Here is a 25669-nt window from a genome sequence, read left to right as displayed (position 1 = left end):
TCATAATTAACTTCATTGAAGAAGCACCGTACAATGTTACTTCAAACTATTGCACATTTCTGCCGTTCAGCTCTCGAATCCAACCATGCTTGCTTGTTGGGGGTGTGATCTTGAAAGCTTGTATCTAATGCAGAAAAACATTGCTTGCTTCATTAATATGAAGCAAACCATTCGTCATTTAAGAACATACTTAATGATGCTTAAGCAAGACTGTGCATTGAACATTCATATTCTGTATAAACAAACGTCATCTGAAGCAGCTTTCCTTAGCTCTAAAGACAATTACAACTTTATTTTGTCTTCGTACACTTGCACAACAATCATCTGTGCTTTTATAAAAAGAAATGTCATCAAAATAAGCACTAGCACGAAGTTAATTAAATGACAAATTCAGGCACTTAAGGAAAGTCTCCATTACGTTGAGTTGAGTATAATAGTCGAATGCAGGTACCTTATATGGTATATACCTTGGCGCAGTGGCGTAACCAGGAATTTCTTTTACAGGAGAGGTGGGTGGGGGGTGGGTAGGAAGGGGGACAGGCGGGTGTTGTCGCACCGTCGTTTTATGGCAGGTATCCTAGCACACAGAAATTTCAGGATGGGCACGTGTCCGGTGTAGGTATACTTGTGTTTGTTTCTCAAATACAGAAAATGTAACGAAATGTTAGCAGTGACGCTCCGCAGGACACGTGTGGTGTAGGAGCCAACCGTCTCATTGTGAAACAGCTAGAAGTAATTTTTGCAGAGGACACGGGGAAACGCTGACGACCATATCAAGCTTATAAAAAAGATGCGTGCGTTGAACTTCCCCGTCTATTGTCTACGTTACTACGCTCTGCTTTACCGTAATACAGAAACAACTCGCCGAAGGTTACGCCGTAGTTGCACCCAGAGTTCGCAGTAAGCGTCGAAGTGACATGAGGAAACGATGCGTTTGAGAACCAGATGTAGCTTTCACCATATTTTGAGCGAGTTAGCTCCATCGCCATCACTTAACTTCCTCCGTTATTTGATTTGTTACAGCTTCCCTGCCAACAAAGTTCATCGTGTTCATAGCGAACTAGCGGGGCCCGAGAGCCTCATGTAACGATCTCTTGGTAATGTTGCCACTACAATAAAGTGCATGCGAAAGATACATACATGACCGACGTTGATCTTAGCGGCTTTTGATGGTGCGTTTGTTGCCGAACCAGTCCCTCAATCATGGTGGACGTCACGAATGACCTCTTCGAGCCCACAAGTCGATTGTTCAAAAAATGCTTTGTTTTCTGTTGTTATATTACAGGACAAAGTGTTTTTACAACTTGATGAATGGTACTAGTCCTGCCATCTTTTACCTGTCATCATGCGATGGTAAGTTTCGTTAATTTCACTACGCGTAGGTTTACGAGCATAAATGCTTGCGCTATTATCAGAAAGGACCGCAGTTAATACAAGCGGTGAAGAGGTTTTTCGTTATCTGAAACCTATAACTCTGCAGAAAATAACTTGTTTTTTTTTTTCACTTTTCTCTTAACAGTGTTAGCTTCCAAGCCTACAGCAGTGATAGCATCACACACTAAATGATAGTGTACTGCTGGTACTACAGCATTAGCGCTCTTTATTGAAATGCGATCAGCGGACCCTATCTCGCACCCTCCCTCCGGATCGTTGTGCGTGACTGGAAGACTGCGCGCTTCCTTCCCGCTTCCCGCCCTTGTGCCGGCTCACCGTCGCATGCTTTCACTCGCACACACAGCGTATGGCGCGCGGCGACGATTTTATCGCCCGTGGACTTTATAGGGAACCTCATGGCGACGACGACGGCGACAGTGATGGCAGAAATTCGTCTAGAGGGTCCATATAATTGACATCGCAATATTAAGGCTGCAACTGAGCAGCGACATCAGCTGTTGTGATAGCAGCGGTAGAAAATTCGTCCCGTAATCGCTGTGACGATAAAAAGGCTAAATAATTCCAAGATATTCTGACATACAGAGGGGAAGGAGGGTTGCAGAGATGGCGGAAGCGGAGGGTTCAGTAGGAGCACTCGGCCACCGTCTCGCACGGGATTGTGGCGCCATCTCTTGATAGCTAGCTCTTCTAAAATCCACTTGCACATTGTGCACTCGCTGACATTCACAAGTGTAGCCGTTCTCTTAATTAAAATTCGTGCTCGTTTACTGCACTCCCGCACAGTTCCAAGCATGTTCAACGCCACTTTATTCGTTCCTTTCCCGTAAAAGAGCTGCTTGGAACAACACCACACAATTAAGTCTGCGGACTCCATTTTTGCAGATGGCGAAGCCTTACCCAGGAGGACTACCTCCCCGGTGTTGGGGCTGTGCCAGCTACACATATCAATTTAACCACTGTCAAATCAATGAAGTGTTTGTACTTTTCAATTGCAAATTAATGTCTGCATGACAGCGCTGAACAATTTTTTTTCTCTAAGCACGTTTGCAATCGAACAAGTGGAGAACTCCATTTTCAGTATCCTAGAGGCTCAGTAAATATTTAAATAAAGAGCGAAGTAAAATCGCGCAATAAACCACCCCGCGACCTGCAGAGAAGCTTGTAAGTAAACACCTGCCGACAAGACCACTTGTCAAGGCCATTTACTCGTTCAGTGGGTTTCGAACTGTGGCACTACAGCTCGCTGCGCAAGAATGTGTGATCGTGGGTGGCGTATATCCTTGACTCCGCTGCACGGTACTGAAACAGCGTATAATCTGAATTTTGATGCCTGGATTGCGGTATTTGACAGTGATAACGGTGACTTGCGCCCTCCACCCCATTATTATTATTATTATTATTATTATTATTATTATTATTATTATTATTATTATTATTATTATTATTATTATTATTATATTTTATTTCCTTTCTTTGCAGACACCCAGAACCTTGAGCAGGCTAGGGAATTGTACACTGACGGCACGACCTGCTTCGTGGGATACTTTCCACCAGTTGCAGGCGATCGTGAGTGACTCCTTAAACACTTTGCGATACCCTTGACGGAACCAGACGGAAAATATTGACTATTCATTGCCACATGTGCAACGGGAGTGAAAGTGATAGCTGTGCATGTAGTTGGTGCAATATTTTTACATGAACAGAATTTTTAAAAAGGGCATAAGCACAAATCTACTTATTGAGCAGGATTGTTCGCAGAGATCGTCATTTCTTGCACTAGAAATCAAAATGCATAATTGACAAATAACAAAACTTTCCTAATCGACTTTGTTCCTAATTACTGTTGCGCACGTATTGGAATGTACGAAATGAAACCAGTACGTTCGCAACGTACATTCACTTGTAACGAATTTCGAAACTATCGCCAGTTTTGAGATCAGCGCCGTCAAACATGCGGTAAAAATTCCGTGTCCTACTTGCTCTTTTAACAAAGCGCAGTTGTATTAATTGTATTTGAAAAAATAGCTACAACACCAATGCTATCGCAGCAGACTTCGGGAACACATGCCTATCAAATTGCAACTGGTATCATCCTCAGATTTCGTTCGAATCAATCATCATCAATCATCATCATCATCATCATCATCATCATCATCAGCCTATATTTATGTCCACTGCAGGACGAAGGCCTCTCTCTGCGATCTCCAATTACCACTGTCTTGCGTTAGCTCATTCCAACTTGCGCCTGCAAACTTTCTAACTTCATCAGCCCGCCTAGTTTTCTGCCGTCTTCGACTGCGCTTCCATTTTCTTGCTATCCATTCTAACTCTAATGGTCCACCGGTTGTCCATCCTACACATTACATGGCCTGCCCAGGGGTGCTATGCAGGATGCGCCGAGTTTCTCGTTCGCACGAGGTTTACTCGAGTTTGCTGGATGGCAGTCAGTGAACGGAGATAGCAAGGAAAGCGCAAGAAGAACGGGCCAAAAGAAATGTCGAGATAGAGCCGCGTATGACAACATGAGCGCAACCTGCGCGGCGTTTCAAGCACAGAAGACTGCGCAACGAAACGCGCCAGCGCCGCGTATTGTTATCAACGTATTATCGCAATTGATCAATGCAGTCACTGTCCCGCTGTCTATCTGCACACTTGCCGTGAGCCGCTTGCCACGCCTTTCTCGGGCGCGTCAAGGGCGTGCCTCCTCTTTCGGGCATTATCTTTCTATCCTCCGTCGAATGCGAAAAGGCACATGCGGTGCATTCCTGCATCTACACTTTCCTTCAATGGAATACTTTAAAATACAACAAATAAAATAACGAACAATTTATTTCTTAAAGTATCGTTTTTTTTTGTTTTGAATGCTATAAATTTCTGATGAAAAATGAAGATAGAGCGAATTATTAGATTTTGCACTTTTTTGCCGTGAGTGGTGACCGTGAGGCGACAACTTACAAGCGGATACATTCTAGAGGGTCGCACGCGCGAGGCAGTTCATACGGTGACAAGTCGCCAGGGGCGCTGCAGTGCTGTTCTCGATTAAGTCAATCATGATAATGATCTGACCATTCCCTGTCTATTAGGGGAAGGGCATCGCCGCGACATCGCTGTTCACCGCAGGCGCTTCACTGAGGCTACTAAGGCCGCCGCTTTACCAACGAAAAACGAGACTCTAGCCATAGAGAGGGGAGCAACGGCTGTAGCTACAAAATGGCTGTACGGTACCATGTTTATTTCCGTGCGCGAACCCTCCGTGATGCATTGTGAAGAAGAGCGAGCTGCCCAGCGTAACAATTAATTGATTTTCATCGCTTGCCCAGTGAAGGTGCCTCTGTGCGCGTATACGCAGTATTTTGAGTGTGTTGTGCACTCCAAAGTGCTTGCCGATTGTTTGTGCTGGAGTTAACAGCGATCATAGATGGATATCGTAACGACACCGCCACAGTCGCATTTTGGCAGGTGAGGGTTCTAGTGTGCAGTGATGAAATGAGACCTCGAACGCAGGAAGGTGTTGCAACTGTTGAGTGTGCCGTTCTTATAATGAAGAAATGCCATCCTAATGGGTCTAGAAAAGCGGGCGATGCCCGACGCTGACCGTGTTAGCGACACTACCGCTCCGATACATATAGCCGTCATCAGTCATCTCAAATGACAGCTGCGATACGTTGTCGTTGGAAAACACTACGCACTCCTCAGCATCGTCGTCCACCACGGCGCATCAACACCTTGCAAGTAGCTATAGTGACGTGCCGATAATTATTTGCTGTGTGCTACGCCGCCACAGTGCAGGCAATGAAACCATGTTGTGGGGCCATCCCAGCCCGAGGAGATATACGCGTATGTGTAAGCCAGCGATAGTCGGCGCTCAGTACATCACCGATGACAGTGCATTGTGCGTGTTTTATCTCGGCGGTCAAGATTGTTAATGCCTCTCTGCTCAGCACCGCGTCGCTGTTGCCGAACAATAAGTTGGGCGTGGCTCAACTGTGGTGGGGGCGCGCACAAGAGTTACATGCCTCGCGTGGGGCGTGACCTAAGGTTTTAATTGACAGGCGAACTCGTGCCCAACTCGTACATCGCGAAACCCTCCCCGAGTTGAACCCGGGAACATGGCAGCGGCAGCAGCAGCCTGTGTCATCGCATCCAGCGACAGCAAGCGTCAATAGACCATCTGGACCCGTTCACCTACATGACCAATGTAGAGTTTCAACGTCATTTTCGCCTTTCCAATACGTCAGTGCGCTGGCTGTGTAGCGAGGTAGGCGAAAGCTCTCGTCTGCGGAGACAGCGTGGCGGGCAAATTATGCTTTCGGAGCACAGATTGGTGTGACTAGGTTGCAGAGGAAGAGTTCATGCGATCGCTAGCTTCGGCTCTCTCCGGCTTCAAGCGCCGTGCGTCCACCTTGTACCAGCGCCAGGCCAGGTCCGGCGGCGTCATTGGAGTACTGGGGCACCTGCAAGCACCTAGGGTTCCAACCGGACCAGCCAACCTGTGGTTGGTTGGTCCCATTATAGTGGTAACATTGTACAGGAAGTATCAGAATGGACGCCAGGTGGCCTTACGGTGCAACAGGTGACGAAAGCAGTCTTTGCAGTTACACGGTACCGCTGCACTGTACGGGCAGAGAGGCGAGGGAAGTTACTTCGCCAACACGGACCGCCTCGGCCGTCCGAACGTCCACCTCTTTAGGCGGCAAGTGATTTGGCTCACGTACTGACGTACTGCGTGAGCAATAGTGTAGATGTGTGGCTGTTGAATGAGATGACCAGCGACTTGTGTCCTTTATCGAAGCGTGCCATCGCCGACTGAAAGAACTACGACCATGAGGTCATGATGGATGAGCTGCTGGCGCGACCTCCACTCGGGGGCCCCGGGAAGATAGTGCAATTTCACGAGTGCCTTCTTCGCGGCAAGCGAAAGTACAACCGAGGCCGCCTGATGAAGGGCGACAACGTTCCACCGAGCCGCCAAAATTACGGCGATGTTAAACGAACGTGCACCATGGATCTTCGGCATGGTCTGCGCTACCACAGGAGTGCTGCGACTTTTCAAGGTCGACCGACGAGACGAAGCTATTATTGCAGCCAATGTTCAACCGGGGGCCGTTATTCGCGGTAACACATGGGTCGCATATAACTGTATTCCAAATTTAGTAGATGCTAACGAGGCGAGCCTCAATCTGCACTGGGAGACAGTCAACCACTGCGTCAAGTTTGTGGGCCCCATCACGAGCGTTAAAACGCAAAAAAATTGAAATTTATTCTCAAAAAGTGAATGGCCACCTCGTCAGTGTTGGTGACAGGGTAACTGCACCGCTATTGGTGTCATTCCTGGCATAGATGTCGTGGTAATCAATTAACCGGCACGTACGCTGCGAAGATAATTTGTTGCGTTTGTTAGAAGCCACGGATCCCTCGGGCTACCCAGTACAAAGACTCTTTCAAGCAGTTGTTAGAAGCCATCTCTCGGCGCTAGCCCGTCTGAAGGTGCATCACAAAGTAAAAGAAAATAAAGCGTAGTTTTCTGACCCTTGTATGAGTGCTTTCCGGCATTCGTGAGTGCTTACACAGTTAGTGCGTGGCAAACCACTACTGCGCTAGCAGACGCTCTTTCGTCTCGCAGCCTTACTTTAGCGCGAGCAACGAGAGATCTGTTGAAAGCGCAATGTGAAAACCAGGCGCACACCAATCTGGGCTCGGAAATGGGAGCGCAAGCAGGTAGCGAGCCGCACCAATTCAATCCAGAGGAAGGAGAAGGAGCAACGAGCGATCTCTTGAAAGCCTAGTGCGAAAACCAGCGCACACCGATCTGTGCTCAGAAATGCTAGCGCAAGCACGTAGCGAGCCACGCCAATCCAATCCAGAGGAAGAAAGAGGAGGGCGAGCTTCCCCTCGTGGTGTAACGCGAAACGCATTAAACGGCAAATTAGTCTAATACACATTCAGTGCACATCTTGTAAACTTTAAAATGCTTATAACCCACATTAATGTGACTAATATTATCGTACTAAATACATTTATTTTATAACATGCTTGTGCCTATAATACACTCGGTGGAACGACAAACAAGTGAATAAAGGTATGACCATGCACCGACCGTATGATCACGTGAGCCCCAGTTTGTCGACCGCCCATATGGCAACGCCCAAGAGATGATAGCCACCCAGAGTGAATCTAGATAAACCAATGAAACTGGAGGCGTGCCGACGGACAAACTTTGTCTTGTTACCATTAGTTCTTTCATCTTGGGGCGTCGCCAGAGCTCGTGAAGATCCCGAGTTTCCCCAAAGTCGGCGCATCCTGCATAGCACCCCAGCTCCATTTTTTCCTCTTAATGTCAACTATAGAATATCGGCTACCCGCGTTTGCTCTATGATCCACAGCGCTCTCTTCCTGTCTCTTAGCGTTAGGCCTAACATTTCTTGTTCAATAGCTCTTTGTGCGGTCCTTAACTTGTTCTCGAGATTCTTTGTGAAACTCCAAGTTTCGGCCCCATATCTTAGCACCGGTAGGATGAAATGATTGTACACTTTTCTTTTCAACGACAGTGGTAAGCTCCCAGTCAGGATTTGGTAATGCCTGCCGTACGCACTCCAACTAAATTTTATTCTTCTATAAATTTCGTTCTCGTGATCAGGATCCCCTGTGAGTAATTGACCTAGATAAACGCACTCCTTTACAGACTATAGAGGCTGACTGGCGATCCTGAATTCTTGTTCCCTTGCCAGGCTATTGAACGTTATCTTTGTCATTTGCACAATAATATTTAACCCTACTCTTACACTTCCTCGGTTAAGGTCCTCAATCATTTGTTCTAATTCGTCCCCATTGTTGTTGAATAGTACAACGTCATCTGCAAACAGAAGGTTGCTGAAATATTCGCCGTTGATCCTCACTCCTAAGCCTTCCCATTCGAAGAGCTTGAATACTTCTAATGATGCAGTGAATAGCACTGGAGAGATTGTGTCTACTTGCCTAATCCCTTTCTTGATAGGTAACTTTCTACTGCTCTTGTGGAGAACCAAGGTAGCTGTGGAATCCTAGATATTTGCCACGATATTCACGTATGCCTCCTGGGCCGGTATTTTGTAGCGATGCCTTTCCGATGATAATGCCTTTTGGCGCTTCTCGCGCTTGGTCAGTGGTCAGAGCGACGGTCCGCTCACGTTATCAATGGGATTAGCCGGCCGTGAGCGGTCGATGATAAGACTAGTATAGAATAAAGCATAATGCATCGCTACAAAATACCGGCCCTGGGGTGCTATGCAGGATGCCCCGAGTTTGGCGAAACTCGGGATCTTCACGAGCTCTGGCGACGCCCCAAGATCAAAGAACAAATGATAACAAGACGAAGTTTGTCCATCGGCACGCCTCCAGTTTCATTGGTTAATCTAGATTCACTCTGGGTGGCTATTATCCCTTGGGCGTTGCCATATGGGCGGTCGACAAACTGGGGCTCACGTGATTATACGGTCGGTGTATGGTCGTGCCTTCTTTCACTTGTTTGTCGTTCCACCGAGTGCATTACAGGCACAAGCAAGTTATAAAATAAATTCATTTAGTACAATAATATTAGTCACATTAACGTGGGTTGTAAGCATTTTAATGTTTCCACTATGTACACGGAATGTGTATTAGACTAATTTGTATTTAAATACGTTTCGCCTTATGCCACGAGGAGACGCTCGCCCCCCTCTTCTTTCCGGATTCGATTGGCACGGCTCGATACGCGCTTGCTCTAGCATTTCCGAGCACCGATTGGTGTGCGCTTGCTTTTCTCACTGGGTTTCCAACAGATCGCTCGTTTCTCCTTTGCTCTAGATTGGATTGGTGGGGCTCGCTACGTGCTTGCGCTCCCATTTCCGAGCAGAGATTGGTGTGCGCCTGGTTTTCACACTGGGCTTTTAACAGATCGCTCGTTGCTCGCGCTAAAGAAAAGCTGCGAGTAGCGCGCGCATCCCGCTACAAGACGAAGTGAGCGTCGGCTAGCGCATAAGTGGTTTGCCGCGCGCTTACCGTGTAAGCACACAGGAATGCCGGAAAGCACACATACAAGGGTCAGAAAACTACGCTTTATTTTCTTTTACTTTGCGATACACCTCCATACTGAAGCGTCGAGCGATGGCTTCTAACAACCGCAGGAAAGAGTCTTTGTAGTGGCTAGCCCGAGCGATCCGTGGCTTCTAACAAACGCACGAAAGGGTCTTTGCAGCGCACGTGGATGTTGACTGCCACCACATGCATCCCAGGTGGGACTCCAGCATCGGTGCAGTTGCCCTGTACCCATCGCTGACGAGGGAGCGCTGCACTTTTTGACAATAACTTTCTTTTTTTTTGCGTGTCAACGCCCGTGATGGGGTCCACAAAGTTCACGCTTTGGTTGACTGTCTACCAATGCGGATTGAGGCATAGCCCCGTTAGCATCCACTAAATTTGGGATACATTTGTATGCGGCCAATTCGTCACTATGAATAATGGTCCCCGGTTTAACATTGGTTGCAATAATGGCGCCTAGCGTCGCCGCCTTTCTTCGGTCGACTTTGAAAGTCGCAGCACCCCTCTGGTCGCGCAGAACATGCCGAAGACCCATGGGCCCCCAACTTTAACACCGCCGTAGTTTTGGCGGCTGGCGGAAAGTTGTCGGCCGTCATTAGGCGGCCTCGATTGTATGCTTTTGCTCGCCGCGAAGAAGGCACTCATCAATTTGCGCTATCTACCCGGGGTACCAAGTGGAGGTCGCGCCAGCAGCTCGTCCCTCGCGACCTTACGGGGGTATACTTCGTCCTGTCGGCGATGGTGTGCTCCTATAGAGGAAACAAGTCGCCGGTCATCTCCTTCAACAGCCATATGTCTACGCTTTTGCTCACGCAGTACGTGAGCCAAATCATTTGCCGCCTGGACAGGTGGTCGTTCGGACGGCCGAGGCGGTCCGTTTTGGCGAAGTAACGTCCTTCGCCTCTCTGACAGTGCAGTGCAGCTTTACCGTGTAACTGCGAAAACTGATTTCGGCACCTGTTGCATCGGAAGGCAGCCCGGCTTCCATTCTGAGTCTTCCAATATAATGTGACCACTTCGCCTACTCAGGTTGGTTGGCCCGGGTTGAACCCCAGGTGCTCGCAGGTGCCCCAGTACTCCGATGACGACGCCGAACCTGGCCTGGGGCTAGGGCGCGGTGGACGAGGAGCGCTTGAAACAGGAGAGAGCCGAAGCGAAGTGATCGCACGAACTTTTCCTCCGCAGCCTAGTCAGATCAGTCTGTGCTTGGAAAGCATAATATGCCCGCCACGCAGTCTCCGCAGACAAGGGCGTTCGCCTAACTCGTCACACAGCCAGCGCACTGACGTTTTGGAAAGGCAAAAACGACGCTGAAACTCTACGTCGGTCATGTAGCTGAAGGGGTCCAGATGGTCATATTGACGCTTGCCGCCGCTGGATGCGATGACACAGGCTGCTGCTGCCGCCGCCATGCTCCCGAGTTTAACTCCAGGGGGGGTTTCGCGATGTACGAGTTTGGCCCGAGTTCGCGTGTCAATCAAAACCATAGGTCACGCCCCGAGCGAGGCATGTAACTCTTGTGCGCGCCCACCACGGTTGGGCCACGCCCAACTTATTTTTCGACAACAGCGACGTGGTGCGGAACTGAGAGGCATTAACAATCTTGACCGGCGAAATAAAACACGCACAACGCACTGTCATCGGTGATGTACTCAGCACCACTATAAAAAAAAGTGTCGACTTTCGCTGCCTTATGCATATGTCTTCTTGGGCTGTGATGACCCCACAACACGGTTCATTGCCTGCGTTGTGGCTACGTAGCGCACAGCAAATAATTATCCGCACGTCACTGTAGCTGCTTGCAAGGCGTCGATGCGCCGTGGTGGACGACGATCTTGAGCAGTGCGTAGTGTTTTCCAACGACAACGTATCGCAGCTGTCATTTGAGATGGCTGCTCTGTCAATGATATAGTGCAGCAAACACGGTCAGCGGTCAGCGCAAACACACCCAGTGCAATGGCATTTTGTCATCACAAGCACGGCACACTAAACAATTGCAACACCTTCCTGCGTTCGAAGTCTAATTTCCTAACTGCACACAAGAGCCCTCACCCACCAAAATGCGATTGCTGCGCTGTCGTTACGATATCCATCTGCGATCGCTGTTAGCTCAGCAGCAGAGGCAATCGGCAAGCACATTGGAGTGAACAACACACTCAAATTCTGCGCACATGCGCACGGAGGCACCTTCAATGGGCAAGCGGTGACAAGCGACGAACTGTGTCGTTGGGCAGCACGCTCGTGTTCGCAATGCATCGCGGAGACTTCGCGCACGCAGATAAACTGGTGCATTTTCATTGTGCTGCGTCACTACGGACCCAGAATACCGCACAGCCATTTTGCAGCGACAGCCGTTGCTCCCGTCTCTATGGCTAAAGTGTCGTTTCAGTTGGTAAAGCGGCGGCCTTAATAGCCGCCGCAGTGAAGCACCTGCGGTGAACAGCCATGCCGCAGCGCTGCGTTGCCATTCCCCTATTAGACAGGGAATGGGCAGATCGTTGTCATGACTGACTTTATCGAACATAGCACTGCAGCGCCCCTGGCGACTGCTCACCGCATGAACTCCCTCGTGCGTGTGACCCTCTAGAATGTATCCGCTTGTAAGCTTTCGCCTCACTGTCGCGACTCGCGGCAAAAAAGTACAAAATTTAATAATTCATTATATGTCCGTTTGTCATCACAAATTTACAGCATTCAAAACAAAATAACCGATACTTTAAGAAGTAAAATGTTGGTTATTTTATTTGTTGTATTTCAAAGTATTCGATTGAGGGAAAGTATAGGTGCAAGAATGCACCGCATGTGCCCTGTTCGCATTCGACGGAGGATAGAAAGATAATGCCCGAAAAAGGAGGCACGCCCTTGACGCGCCCGAGAAAGGCGTGGCAAGCGGCTCACGGCAAGTGTGCAGATAGACAGTGGGACAGTGACGGTATTGCTAAATTGCGATAATACGTTGATAACAATACGCGGCGCTGGCGCATTTTGTTGCGCAGTCCTCTGTGCTTGAAGCCCGGCAGCACTGTGCCGCGCAGGGTGCGCTCATGTTGTCATACGTGGCTTTATCTCGACATTTCTTTTTGCCTGCTGTTCTTGCACGTTCCTTGCTATCTTCGTTCACTGACTGCCATCGAGCAAACTCGGGTAAAACTCGGGTGAACGAGAAACTCGGCGCATCCTGCATAGCACCCCTGTACTCCTAGATTACGCAATGCCTCCAATTCCAATCGGATACGGCTTGTCAACTCACCGGATACAATTCATAAATTGCAGTGTGTGCCGTGAAGTCATTAATTCAAAATTAATTAACGACATTTATGTGATCAATTGATTATGCACTTAGAGTTGTCCAGCTCAAGGAGTAGAATTCTGCTGGTGTTTAAAATCGCCTGGGGTGATTTCAAACACCTCTTATATGACGACACTGCACGTGAGGCAGTGCTAATCCTTTGACACCTGTGGAATGCCTTGAGCTGGACCACGCAGAGGCGTCATAGACTCCTGCTATAGAGGCTCTGCTCCTGCTGCACCATCACCCGCTGCTTTTCGATGATCTTTTTAAGACGCTGTCGCGCAGTCGCCGTGTTCCGCACGATGTGAACGGCATTATCTTGGGATGTCATTATCTTGGGATGCTGCAGCGCTCAGCAGACGGTGTAGCTTCTCCTTTTCCCGCCACCTCTCGGCCACCTTGACCTCGGCGCATCCTTCTTATGCGCGGTGTTCTCGTCACTTAATTCGCGAGCCCGTTTCCACATGCCTTGGGCAAGGGGCTATCGCCGTGTTGAGGCAAAGCGCCGGTGAGGCGGTGCCTAATGCTGTTGTTATCGATCTAAATGCAGTAATTGTTGCGTCAACCTTTTATTTTCTCCCCTTTTAAGCGTTAGATATGATCGAAGGCCACTTTTAGAGAAATATTGTATTGTATATAAAAATAATGTGCATTGCGAATGAATTTGCCTGACTGACAGCTGTCATGAAGGCCATTAAATCGAAGTCTTGCCGAGCACGAGGTTGTGCATTCGCTTCCCGGCAGCAGCAACCACATGTCGATTAGGTCGAAATGCAAAAACATTTTTTTTCGTTAAATAAAAGAAAAAGTAAAAAATGCATAAAATAACCGCACTTGTACTTAGGTTAATGAGCGCCCTAAAGGACCTCAGGTAGGCGGTCAATGTTAAGCCCTTCCACTACGACGCTACTCCTAAGCCACCACGCCGTTTCAGAGCATTAAATTGTACAGTGTTTTTTTAATGGAAATCTGTTTACCGCGAAATAATTTTTCTCGCGAGTGAGCTTATAATACACAACTTCACGTCTATATAGTATTTAGCCGCGTTACAAATCCCCCGCAGTAAGAAGATTTGCACCCACAGAGTGAAGCTTCAGGCCTTGCGGATTGACAGCATAAAAAATTATCGTAGGCAAATTGAATTATGCAACTTCTGTAGTGACGCCGATTGGGTCAAAAGACAGACAGAACCCCTTTCTTGCTTCCACTGCAGTCGCAGCGCGTGACATATTTTCCCTGTGACACCACGTAAACCATTTTGCCGTTTCTGTGTGGTTAGGATAATCTTTTCATCATAGTGTGGAAAATTATCATTGCATCGTACGACAGTGACTCCGCAGCAATACCGGCGCTGCAAGAGAAAATACTTGCAGCCACTGACACTAAGGCGATGGCGATGACAGCAGAGATGATGTTAATAGCGCTTGATTGGCTGAAACATGTTGAGTCCTCCATGGCGTCGCCTCCAACGTGTCGCCTTCTCCGCCGCGCAGTGGAATCCTTTTTTACCCGCGATGGCGTTCTACGAGCGGCGCGTGGTAAGCTGTCGTACAACTATACCTCACTGAGGGGCCATGTAGTTGAACGGTAGCGGTGTAATAGTGATGATGATGATGATGGTGATGATGATGATGACGACGACTTATTGGCATCTCCTTTGAAACGGGGCGGTGACACACAGTCGCCTAGACTGCTTGATTTAATCAGGTATACTCTACATGTTCTTCCTTCTAGTATTTTCTTATACATCTCCATAATATTTTTCCCCCTCAACAGTTCTCTATCTACCTTGTATCGCTACCTATGCCTGTAAAGTATCCGGTCGTATCAGACAATTCCCTGCTTTTTCTCAATCGATACTCTAAACGACTCTGGCTTATCTCGACTGCACACCGCTTGATGCTTCCGTCCACTTTAAATCCAAGCGCTTCTGGAAGGTGTATGTTACATCCGGGTCTCACTGGGGGAATACCTTCGCATTCCATTAGGATGTGCTGAGTGGTCTCGGGATTTTTGCTGCAGCGTACACATGACTCATCTTGTTGCGAATAGGTGAAGTGGTGTTTCGCCGCGTGGTGGTGAAGTGGTGAAAAAAGAAACAAAAATGTACAGCATTTCTGCATGAGAATCAATGAGAAGTGTCACACTTGAGCGTGAAAATCACACCAATTATCCGCTCGCCTTTGGTTTTGTTACATCATCCACATAAGTCGTACTTGTATCGCATTTTTAAAAATATTTGAACATGTGTTGCGTCCCGAATCGGCCGGGCGCATTTTTTGATTGTTTCCCATCGAGGCAGGCCCTTTCATCAGCGTCGCCCAGACGGCGACAGTGCCCGACACCGACGTTGACGGGCAAACAAGCGCCCCAAATCGGCAGTGTGCATCGTTTGTGTGTTTCCCCCGATGCCACCCCCTTCATCAGCGGCCGCCTACCCGGCGACGCGGCGCGACACCGGCTGGGACGCGATGACAAAGAAGCTCACGAAGCGACTACAGCCGCCACCTTTTGTGGAAGCGGGGACCAGCGCGAAAGTCAGTCTTCCGACCCTGGCAAGACGAACGTCACTGAGAGAGAGAAACCAAGGAGACGACTTTCGTAGAAGGAGTGTGAATCCCCTGTTTCCAGATTGCCTCGTCCTTGCTTCGAAGGTGCAATATTAGAGGTGGAGTTCTGTAAACAATACGACCCCTCTGATTGGCCGCACCAAGGTCATGAGATTCCCTAGTCGGGTCAACTAGGGAAGTCCAATGTTTTATAAGGAGACACCTTGGGTGCAGTGGTGTGTCCTGACGTGTTCTGATATGTGCTCAGACATGTAGTGAGCTGAGACTTTCGAAGTGCTCCCTTACGGATTGGGCTTTCATATTTGGAGCCACTGTAACTATGTAGAATAAACCTTCTTTTTCTATCGCTCTTACTCCCGGACGTACTCACCCATATAGTTGAAGGATCATCGGCCCAAACGCTACCCCGAGTCCCACAAACTGGTAGCAGCGGCGGAATAAATCGTAACCCCGAGCCGCGAGCAACTGGATGTCTGCGGTGAGATCGACCCTTCAGCCAACGCCAGTCACCGGTATCTGGTTCGCGATCAACTGAATCGCCGTGGTGAGATGGACCCTGCAGCCAATGCCAGTCGCCAACAACTAATTCACGAGTGACTGGATGACAGCGGCAAGATGAAACCTGCAGCCAACGCCAATCGCCAACTGGGGCGCGATCTTGCACGCGTTCCAAAATGGAACGGAGGCGGTCCGTTCCATCGAGCCGCACACGATTGGTCAATTTGAACCGTGACGATCAAATTGACCAATCGTGTGCGGCTCGATGGAACGGACCGCCTCCGTTCCATTTTGGAACGCGTACAAGATCGCGCCTCTGGTTTGCGAGCGTCTGGATGAACGCAGCGCATCATGACTGCACAGTACAGGTTGAGTGCCTGGCTTTACGCTTGAATCATCGGATCTTTTAGCCTAGACTTGTTAAAAACCGGTGGAGCGTGTACAACTGCCCATTTTTATACTGTGGTTGTTGCTCATCTCAGCAGAAAGCAGCTTTCAGCATAGATCTGAACCAGCTGCTAAAGCCAGACTTCATACTGGTGTGGGAGTAATTGGGACGTAGAGACCTACCGGAATTGTAATCAGTTAAATGCGACCTAGGATTTGTCTTCTTGCAATTGATTCGATGCGGTGGAGGAGAACTTGGGGACTTGTTGCTACTTCTGTGTAAAGGCGTTTGGTTTCTGCTATATTTTCCAGGCTTCAAATTCTCTTGGGAAAACAGAATTGAACCGCTCGTAGTTTTTTTACTTGCATTGCAATTTGTGCGGGTTTCGCAGCAAGTATTATGGAATAGCTGAGCCAAAGCCTAAAGTAGTGACCATGGACCTCATGAGTTTGACGAGAGCTAGCTTGTTGCGGTTGTGTGAAGAGCTCGATGTAGAGGTAGATGAGGACAGGTCAGAAGCCGAAATTAGAGCAATTTTCGAAAGCAACAGAGATCAGGAATACTTTGAATATTTTGGGAACCTAATTCTGAAAGACCAGGAACAGGAAGTAATTGAGCATGAGCAGGAATTGAAGAGACAGGAATGGATTAAGCAACAAAACGAAAAGATCGAAGCTCTAACACAAGAGGTTGAAAGATTTGAACAGAGTTTTGAAGTGGAGCAGCATAAATGTCAGGCACCCGTAGAAGTAGCGCATGAAAGTGCAAATAAGTAGCACGCACGGTTTTACCGATGGTAGAAAGAGAAGCTGATCCCCGTGAGACTAATTGTACGTTCACAGGTGATGCCAGATCCGTAGACCATGACGTGGTTGTTGAGGAGCCCGTTAATGGGGACCGTATTGAGCGCGACGACATACTGTGCCAATGGAATACTAGAGAAGCAGCTAGGCCAGCTGTGGACGATTTTGCACAGTTATCCAGGGAGTACGTGGCGAAGGTAGCTCTTGCAGAAGTTCGAAGTGACCCCGATTCGTCAGACAAGAGCACCAATGCAGAGCTCAATCGGTGAGAAAAGTGCTTTAAGGCACAATGTAGGCAGGGAAGTGCAGTTGTGGACAGCTGCCAGGTATACGAGCTACGTCGCGCAAATGAAAATAGCTGCATTGTCCCTAACTGTTTGAAGATCTCCGCCAGTCGAGGTAGCATTGAGAGCAATGATTTACCCACCAATCATTCAGACTGCGCGGTTGAGACGGAAATGGTGACCGACGAGACGAGTGTCGGTCAGCACGAGATGCGAGCGGAAGGCTCAACACTGAGTACTAGAAAACGTGGTAAGATGAAGCGACGTCGCAAACTCAGGAATGCGGCAGAGAGTGCAACGCGGCCGAATAAAGGCACTAAACCCTCTGGGGAGCGCAGTCAAAGAGTTCGAAAGCCGCGTTTGTCAAATGGAATGTTTCCAGACAGAGCGCGTCCGAACCGCCGAAGGAGGAAGTTGAGAAAGGGCCGTTCGGCGCGTAGGTGGACAAAAGCGAACGTGGCGTAAAGGGGGCAATTATGTCCCCCCTCGTTGGGTTCTTTTCGAGGTGTGTTAGGCACGACACAGGAGACCGAATTCGTCAAGCGCGGCAGCGAAGTTGTCGCACGACGTCCAGAAGGCATGGTGCCTGTTAGTACAGTGTCGGGGGTGGGCAACGAGGAGAATGACCTATGTGCCCTTTGTATGCTCTCGTTAATACGAAGAGCCCTCAGACCGCGCCCGCCTCGAGTACGGCTTAAAGATATGGCGCCACCATAGGCTACTCGGAATGAAAAGTGACAGTACAGGTTTTGTGGAAACAACAGTTATTTGTTTCTTTATTTTTGTGTTTTGTTAAACGCTTTAAGGTCTCCGAGACTAGAGATCATTTCGATATGCACGTTTCAACCTTTGTTCAAATTGTTTGTTTTAGAAGCTCATCGGTATTCTGAAAGATATGGTTTGCGTGCATTCACATTTTTGAAACTCTTTTTCGACGTGTCGTTGTTTTTTTAAGCAGATAGTCAGTCTTCTTTTTTTGTATGTGAGATACGCTAGCAGTGTCAGGTCCAGGCTATTTGTTTGAAACCTGTAGTGGCGCGCTTGATTATCAGTTCACTATTTAGAAGTGTTCGCGAGATTTATTCTTTGAAAGTAAAACGCGTTAGTCGAGGAGCCATTGCGGTTTAACTGCAGAATTTTAGAATGTGTTTGTACCGTTTTTTAAAGCTTGTCATGCGCGGACTTAAAGAAGCAAAGAGTTGGTGCGTGTCTCGCACGTGTATTTGGAAGACAGCAACAGCTTGAGTTTCATTTACTGCGTGAAAGTACTTAGAAATAAGCGCGAATCTTTTTGTGGTTTTCAGCGCGTAATTTACGCAAGATCGGGTTTTGCTGGACTCAGAGGTACATCCGAGCTCGCTTTGGCGGCACAAAATTTTGCGACCAAATTATTGGGTTAAGTGAGGCCTGGTGAATTTAAAAAGATTTCAGGTGCTTGCGCACCGTGGTGTGCTTTGGTACTGGGAATGACTCTTAGGTGTAGGAGGTTGCGAGAAAGTTATGAATCCTGGTCTAATCTCAAAATTGTGGGCTTTAGCGAAGGTTTAGTGATTTTGATGGCTGCTTCGGTGCTATTATTAGATAAAGGCAGGTGCGTTGATTTGTTCGCTAGACCCGATGGCTCTCGGTGCAAGCAAGGCGCTTTTGCTGTGCTCGGTGGTCTTGTTTGCTTGTGTATTCCCAGGGAGAAGGCCACAACGAGGTTAATGCTGGGACCTAACATAACCTAACCTAATCGGCCATCATTTCAAGAAGAAACCCTGAGTTCACGACTGACCACTGACGCTTCGGGCAGCCTGACAGCTGGTCACCCTCAGGTCGGAACTTCCGGTGGGGGAGGAGTCTGTTGCGTCCCGAATTGGCCGGGCGCATTCTTTGATTGTTTGCCATCGAGGCAAGCCCTTTCATCAGCGTCGCCCAGACGGCGACAGTGCCCGGCACCGACGTTGACGGGCAAACAAGCGCCCCAAATCGGCAGTGTGCATCGTTTGTGTGTTTCCCCCGATGCCACCCCCTTCATCAGCGGCCGCCTACCCGGCGACGCGGCACGACACCGGCTGGGACGCGATGACAAAGAAGCTCACGAAGCGACCACAACCGCCACCTTTTGTGGAAGCGGGGACCAGCGCGAAAGTCACGTCTTCCGACCCTGGCAAGACGAACGTCACTGAGAGAGAGAAACGAAGGAGACGACTTTTGTAGAAGGAGTGTGAATCCCCTGTTTCCAGATTGCCTCGTCCTTGCTTTGAAGGTGCAACATTAGAGGCGGAGTTCTGTAAACAATACGACCCCTCTGATTGGCCGCACCAAGGTCATCAGATTCCCTAGTCGGGTCAACTAGGGAAGTCCAATGTTTTACAGCGTAAGCTGTTATGGGCTCATTCCAATAGCCGTTTCGGGTCGCGATGATGCCACCGCCGGCGTCCGCCGCGTAACCGCTATCACCGGAAACGCGAAAAAGTCCGCGATTCCCACCGGGATCGAGCCCACGCCCGCTGCGTGGGAACCGGATACTCTACCACTGAGCCACGCAAGCGCTTGCTACCGGGCCGCAGAAAATACTCTTAAGGCAAATGCAGGAGACGACTCGTGCCTTCGCCAGTATGGTGGCGCCATCTAGGTAAGATGCCTGCAAACGCAGCGTTCGCAGGCGCAGGCGACGATATGCGATTCAGACGAGGCACGCTATCAACCCGCTCCCGAGCTACCGAGCCTCCACCAGTATGGTGGCGCCATCTAGTTAAAGTGCCTGCAAACGCGGCGCACCTGACATGTAAGCTGCAGTTGTAAGGCTTGATCGGGTTCAGCAGACTGCTGTGCAGAGAGCATTACAAGCCGCAGCTCGCCGTCGACGCCGGGCGGACAGTTCAGATCGTTTTCGTCAAAACGAGGCCAAGAGACTGCCGCGAATACCCTGTTGTGCGTGGTGCCCAAATTGGAGCTACTATATATTGAGCCGCTCCACCAGCCTACGATGTGACTGTGGTGTGTGTGCCGCGCCGGCCTGTGACTTTTTATATGGAGACACCTTGGGTACAGTGGTTTGTCCTGATGTGTTCTGATAAGTGCTCAGACATGTCGTGAGTTGAGACTTTCGAAGTGCTCCCCATGGAGTGGGCTTCCATATTTGGAACCACAGTAAATATGTAGAATAAACCCTCTTTTTCTATCGCTCTTACTCCCGGACGTACTCATCCCTATGGCTGAAGGACCATCGGCCCAAACACTACCCGAGTACCAACACATGTTTCTGTAGTATTGTATACACAGCTCATTTGTTGTGTTGGTTGAATTTGCTGTCTGAATTTAATAACCTACATTATACTTTGTCTGTTGGTGGCGCTTTTGAGAATTTAATTATTGTCGTATTTAGAGAACTTAATTAGAGTGACAAAAATATAAAATGATATTTGCTTCATGTGAACTATACGGGATGAAATCCCATTTACTCACAAAGCCCGTATCAAGGTTCTAAATATTGCAGCTCTTTTTGAGATACGCTCTACACATGCACAACTTCTAAATTTCGCAAGTTATGCATGTGTAGTCGCAGTTTCGCCCGATAGGCGAAGCATCGATTGCGATAGCAAACTGGTGGACAGCTTTGCGAAGTAAGAATTGTAGTTTTATCTGCCTTATAAACTTGTAAAGACAGGCATACTAACTAAATTAACAAGCATGGTGTCGCGCGCGTACAAGCAAACATGAACACATCTCACTCGCTGTGGAAACGCTGTATTGAGTAAGCGCGGCAGCAGCAGCAAGCGAATTGACCTTCGTCCCGCCACTCGCATCAACGCGAACTCGGCCGCGAAAACACAGCGCCGGGAGGAAGGACTCTGCCCCCGCCGCAGATGGCTTTCAATATAGAGCCGTCCGGGCGGGAGCGCGCGGCGTAGTGCCCTGCCCTCCCTTCCCTACACCCCGGGGCCTTGCGTCCTGGCGGGCCCGTGGGCACGCGTGTTCGCTCGGTAAAACGCGCCGCCCAAGACGGCGCGCTTCCTTCCCGCCCTTGTGCGCGTGAGATTGAGCCGCGATGGCCGGCTCATCCTCGCATCCTTTCACTTCCACATAGAGCATATACGGCACGTGACGACGATTTTATCGCCCGTGGACTTTCCACGGAACCTCAGGGCGACAGCAACGCCGACGCAGAAATGCACCTGGAATGTCCATATAATTGCTATCGCCATAAAATAAATGCACAGATATTGTTCGTGCAGATCGATGAGAAGTGTCACGCCTGAGCGTGAAAACCACACGAATTATCTGCTCGCGTTTGATTTTGTTACATTTTCCACATAACTCGTACGAGTATCGCATTTTCTATATATTCGGAGATGTTTCTGTAGTGTTCTGTATATATATATATATATATATATATATATATATATATATATATATATATCAATTGATGCGTTGGTTGAATTTACTGTCTGAATTTATTTACCTATGTTGTACTTGGTCTGTTGGTGGCAATAGTTTATTTACAGAATTTAATTAGAGTGACAAAATATAACATAACAGCTTATGGACTTCATGTGAACCATACGGGATGAAATGCCATTTACTCACAGACACCCGTATCAACCTTCTAAATGTTGCAGCTCTTTCTGAGATATGCACTTCACATGCCAAAATTCTAAATGTCGCAAGTTGTCGTGGGCATAACCTAATAAACACAATTTCTTTTTTCTTTTTTGTTACGTTTCTTGGCAGAATGCATACTGTGGGTGACCACTGACTCCAAGGATTCCGTACCAGTAGAATGCGAAACGAAGTTCAACGAAAAGTGCCAGGGAGAAAAGTACCGGCTTTACGACCAGAGCAGCTGTCAATAGCCAACTTGCTCTGTCTCAATAAAGGGACTGAATTATACGTACTTGGAAGCTTCTACCCGACTTTTCCTGAATAGAAGGCACCTGTATATGATAATTAAATGTCATATGCTCCCCCTGACTATTTTGCTACTTCACTTTAGAAACAGCAAGTAGCACTAGTAGGAGAATATGCCTACCTCATATACATACAGTGCAGTCCACTTATAACGATATTAAGGAGAAAGAAAAATCCCATCGTTATAACCGATCCTCGCTATATGTGGACTGCCGTAAAAAATGCCGAATATACTTTTGTAGTTCCAAAACCAAATTTGCCACTTGCGATAAGACAAAACGTTTATTTATACGTCTAAATATTGCCTCAATCATTCGGCGCGCTGAAATAGAAATCTGCATTTGCTTTCGCTAAAGTTTCGGATTCACAACGCCGTTGCATAGCGCCCAGCTGCTGCGCAAACACTGGCAGCAATAATTTAGCGTCCATGAAATCAATGAGCAACTCGATCGAGGAAATTGCACTCTGGTTGAACATCGGGGGCGGTGTGAAAGACGGACAATTGTCAATCTCGTCGTCACTGCCATTGCTGTCGTCGCCTCCATCGTACAACGCCGCCGTCTAACACGACAACGATCACCACGTCGTAATGCTCTTCACAGAACGAGGCAGCATTATCTGTACTCAGAAACTCTTCCATCGAAGCACCACCTATTTCATCGTCAGTAGCGACGTGCCCCCCGAGTTCGGAAATGTCAGCGGCTTCCACCGTGTTGGTTTCGCCCATGGGGGAAAATCGTCCTGGTGCACAAAGCCCGCCTTTTCCGTTGATCGGCATGGACACTGCTTCTAGTCTTCATGATCGTGGCGCTCCCGGTTTTCATAATCGTCGATATCATCGAATGCGCGAGCTCATACTGCTTCTACTCTTGCCAAATTTGCAGCTTCGTCTCGAGAGTCTCGGATTTAGGCTTTGTCGGCGCACCTCCCGCTGCGCTTCCGCGGCGCATTTCCGCGCTCGCCGAGAGAAATACAGCTTATGTTTTGTTTTTTATTTTTTCCCCTCCCCTCCTATGGACGCTCGCATGACCGCCGCCGACGCGAAGCAGCTGGCGCCATCTTGCGCACGCTCCGCCAACTTGCGATGCTCTGCGGGCGAGATGCGCTGCGCGGTAATGGCGGCACATACGAACTCGCGTAGGCAAACTTTTCGTCCCGTATCGGTTAAGAGCAACTCAGGAACGCAAATTTCACGATTATTCTGCATGAAAAACGCCACCCAGAAGCAAAATTTCGATCGTTATATCCGAAATGCCGTGAATAACTTATCGTTACATATGTTTTTTTTTCTCATAGCCCTAATGCATAAGCTGATACTGTTAAGTCGACTCATCGTTAGAACCCATATATCGTTATATGTAGTATCGTTATAAGTGGACTGCACTGTATATGAACGTGCCAGTTGTATCGTTGCCAGTAAACGTTTCTGGTATGAAGAGGTAAACTCCTCCGAAAAAAGAAATTATTGCTAACACTGCATCAATACGAATGTTTAACAAAACAGCGCAGTTGAGCACGAAAAGCGAAGTATTGATAGCGATAGCAATGTATTAGGCAACTACACGAAGTAATGTTCGTAGTTTTATCAGCTGTGTAAATTGCAGTAAGTGATTAAGTTAACAAGCATGGTGGTACGCGCGCACAGGCAAACATGAACAGCTCTCACTCGATGGCCGCGAAAACTCGCTGTCAGAACTCTGGCATGGTGAAGAGCTGCAGCAGCGGCGAGCGAACGCTTCGTGCTGCCGCTCGCTTGAACGCGTCTTCGAAGCTTGAGATTACGTGACCTCCACAAACTAGGTGCGCCGAAAGACAACGCCCACTAGTGTGCCTTGAAGAAGGACATCGATGAACCAGCCATCTCGGCTCGCATGATCTTTGCCCAGCCGCACTTTAACTCCAAGGTAAGGCACGCGGTCCGCGTATACGCTCAGCCGCGCCATGAGTAGCCACAGCCACGCTAGAAGAGTAGACGGGGGCTCACCTTCAACTCTCCATTCCCTCCCCTAGCGCGCGCTCGATAACGTGACTTCCAACATTGGGCGCACGAGATGTTGGAGCGCATCAAGCCTCTATGCTTGTTGCGCTTTCCCTCGTATCCAGGACATACGGCGCCCGGGGCACGGTCTTATTCCACTTGGATGTATACCAACCTCACGGCGATGCCGACGACGACGGCGAAATTTTGCCTGGAGTATCTATATATACCCTATCGCAATAAAACAGTAAGCCAAACAGAATGCGCTGTTTTACAGCTGTGGTTCGTGTCACTTTCATTCAGGGAATCTAGACTCAAAGACGCATGCAAAACAACCTCGCAATACATGGGATTCGCAACGTCAGCGTTTTGATAAATTAATAAAATTGAAGAACGCTCACAAGAGCAAAATGCCAAGTCGTGAAGAATGCTGGCTAGAAAACAAAGATGCTTAAGAATACCCCAACTAAGACAACAGCGCCCGTGATCGTGTCTCCCTTTTCTTGGATAACATTTTTAGCGCCAGCGGACGAGGACAGAAGGACGACGTTGACAGCACAATGCGATTTTTCTTCTTTATCTTTTGTTGCGCTTACAGATTATCAACTTAGACATTGACGGCAAGAAGCAATAATTATTGTCCTACAACACGAGTAATGCTGGGTAACAAGAAAAATGCTTACTTCTCTGTTTTAACAAATTCATTCCATCAGAAATCAGTAATTCCATCAGCATCAGCATTACATGCTTCCATCAGCAATTGAAGGGCAGCGATTGATGGGCGTCACTTTCAGTGTAACCCGACTTTTAAAGGAATTCAGGGCCATCTACTCTTCAGACTAAAGACACAAAGTCAATATTTGCATCCGAAACCCTACTGCTGGAGAAATAAATTCCAAACTAAATTTTATGTTGAGGACTTCTTAAGCGTAGAACAACCAGCAGCTCAGCAAAAATACGGTATTTACTCCTTTAAGGCCCGCTCTCGTGTAAGGGCCGCACTCGCACTTTGAAGTGTGGGTTGACCCTATGGATCGCTCACCATCTTCATCATGACAATGCATCAGCCTTGCTTTCCTCTGAGCACCGAGCGTTCCTACAAGCCCAGAAGTCCATTCTCCCCAATAGGACACACGTGCTGTTACACCTTCGTGTGTCTCATCCTTCGCCACAAGCTTTCCCGGGTGGAGAAAGTTTGTCTTCGGAAGCTTCAAGTTGGGGTAGCTCTGACACCTGCTGTCACCTGTGCCTGGGAGATTTGGAAGTGACAACCCTACAACGTGTCCGTAGTGGCCGGCACTTGTGTCTGCGGCGGACCGTCGTCATTTCTTGTGGCTTTCCTGCCACTAAAGACATCAGGCTCAAGATGCTTAGGAGGGCCTAACTAAAGCCCAATGTCTCAGATTACTTTACCCGTTCGATAACGGACAAGTGCTCGAATTCATTGCGGCAGTAGCTGCATGAAACAGGCCTACACGAATTTATTTGACGCCTTTTGCTAAGTTTTGTT

At 48.4% G+C, this 25669-nt stretch overlaps 1 protein-coding gene across 1 annotated transcript in view; it reads left to right on the top strand.

Annotated features, from left to right (window-relative positions):
• LOC119437215 (uncharacterized) overlaps positions 1 to 22241 on the top strand; it is a 35520-nt gene extending 13279 nt beyond the window's left edge. Inside the window, exons 3-5 of the mRNA XM_037704263.2 lie at positions 1286 to 1353; positions 2875 to 2961; positions 22005 to 22241. Coding sequence (XP_037560191.1) covers positions 1286 to 1353; positions 2875 to 2961; positions 22005 to 22126 — 277 coding nt within the window. The 3' untranslated portion in view covers positions 22127 to 22241. The remainder of the gene's footprint in view (positions 1 to 1285; positions 1354 to 2874; positions 2962 to 22004) is intronic.
• Positions 22242 to 25669: the final 3428 nt, after the last annotated feature.

The sequence above is a fragment of the Dermacentor silvarum genome, chromosome 1 (genome assembly GCF_013339745.2).
Source record: "Dermacentor silvarum isolate Dsil-2018 chromosome 1, BIME_Dsil_1.4, whole genome shotgun sequence".
Lineage (NCBI taxonomy): Eukaryota > Metazoa > Arthropoda > Arachnida > Ixodida > Ixodidae > Dermacentor > Dermacentor silvarum.
The sequence above is the reverse complement of the archived record's forward strand: the minus strand, read 5'-3'. Positions and strand labels throughout refer to the sequence as shown.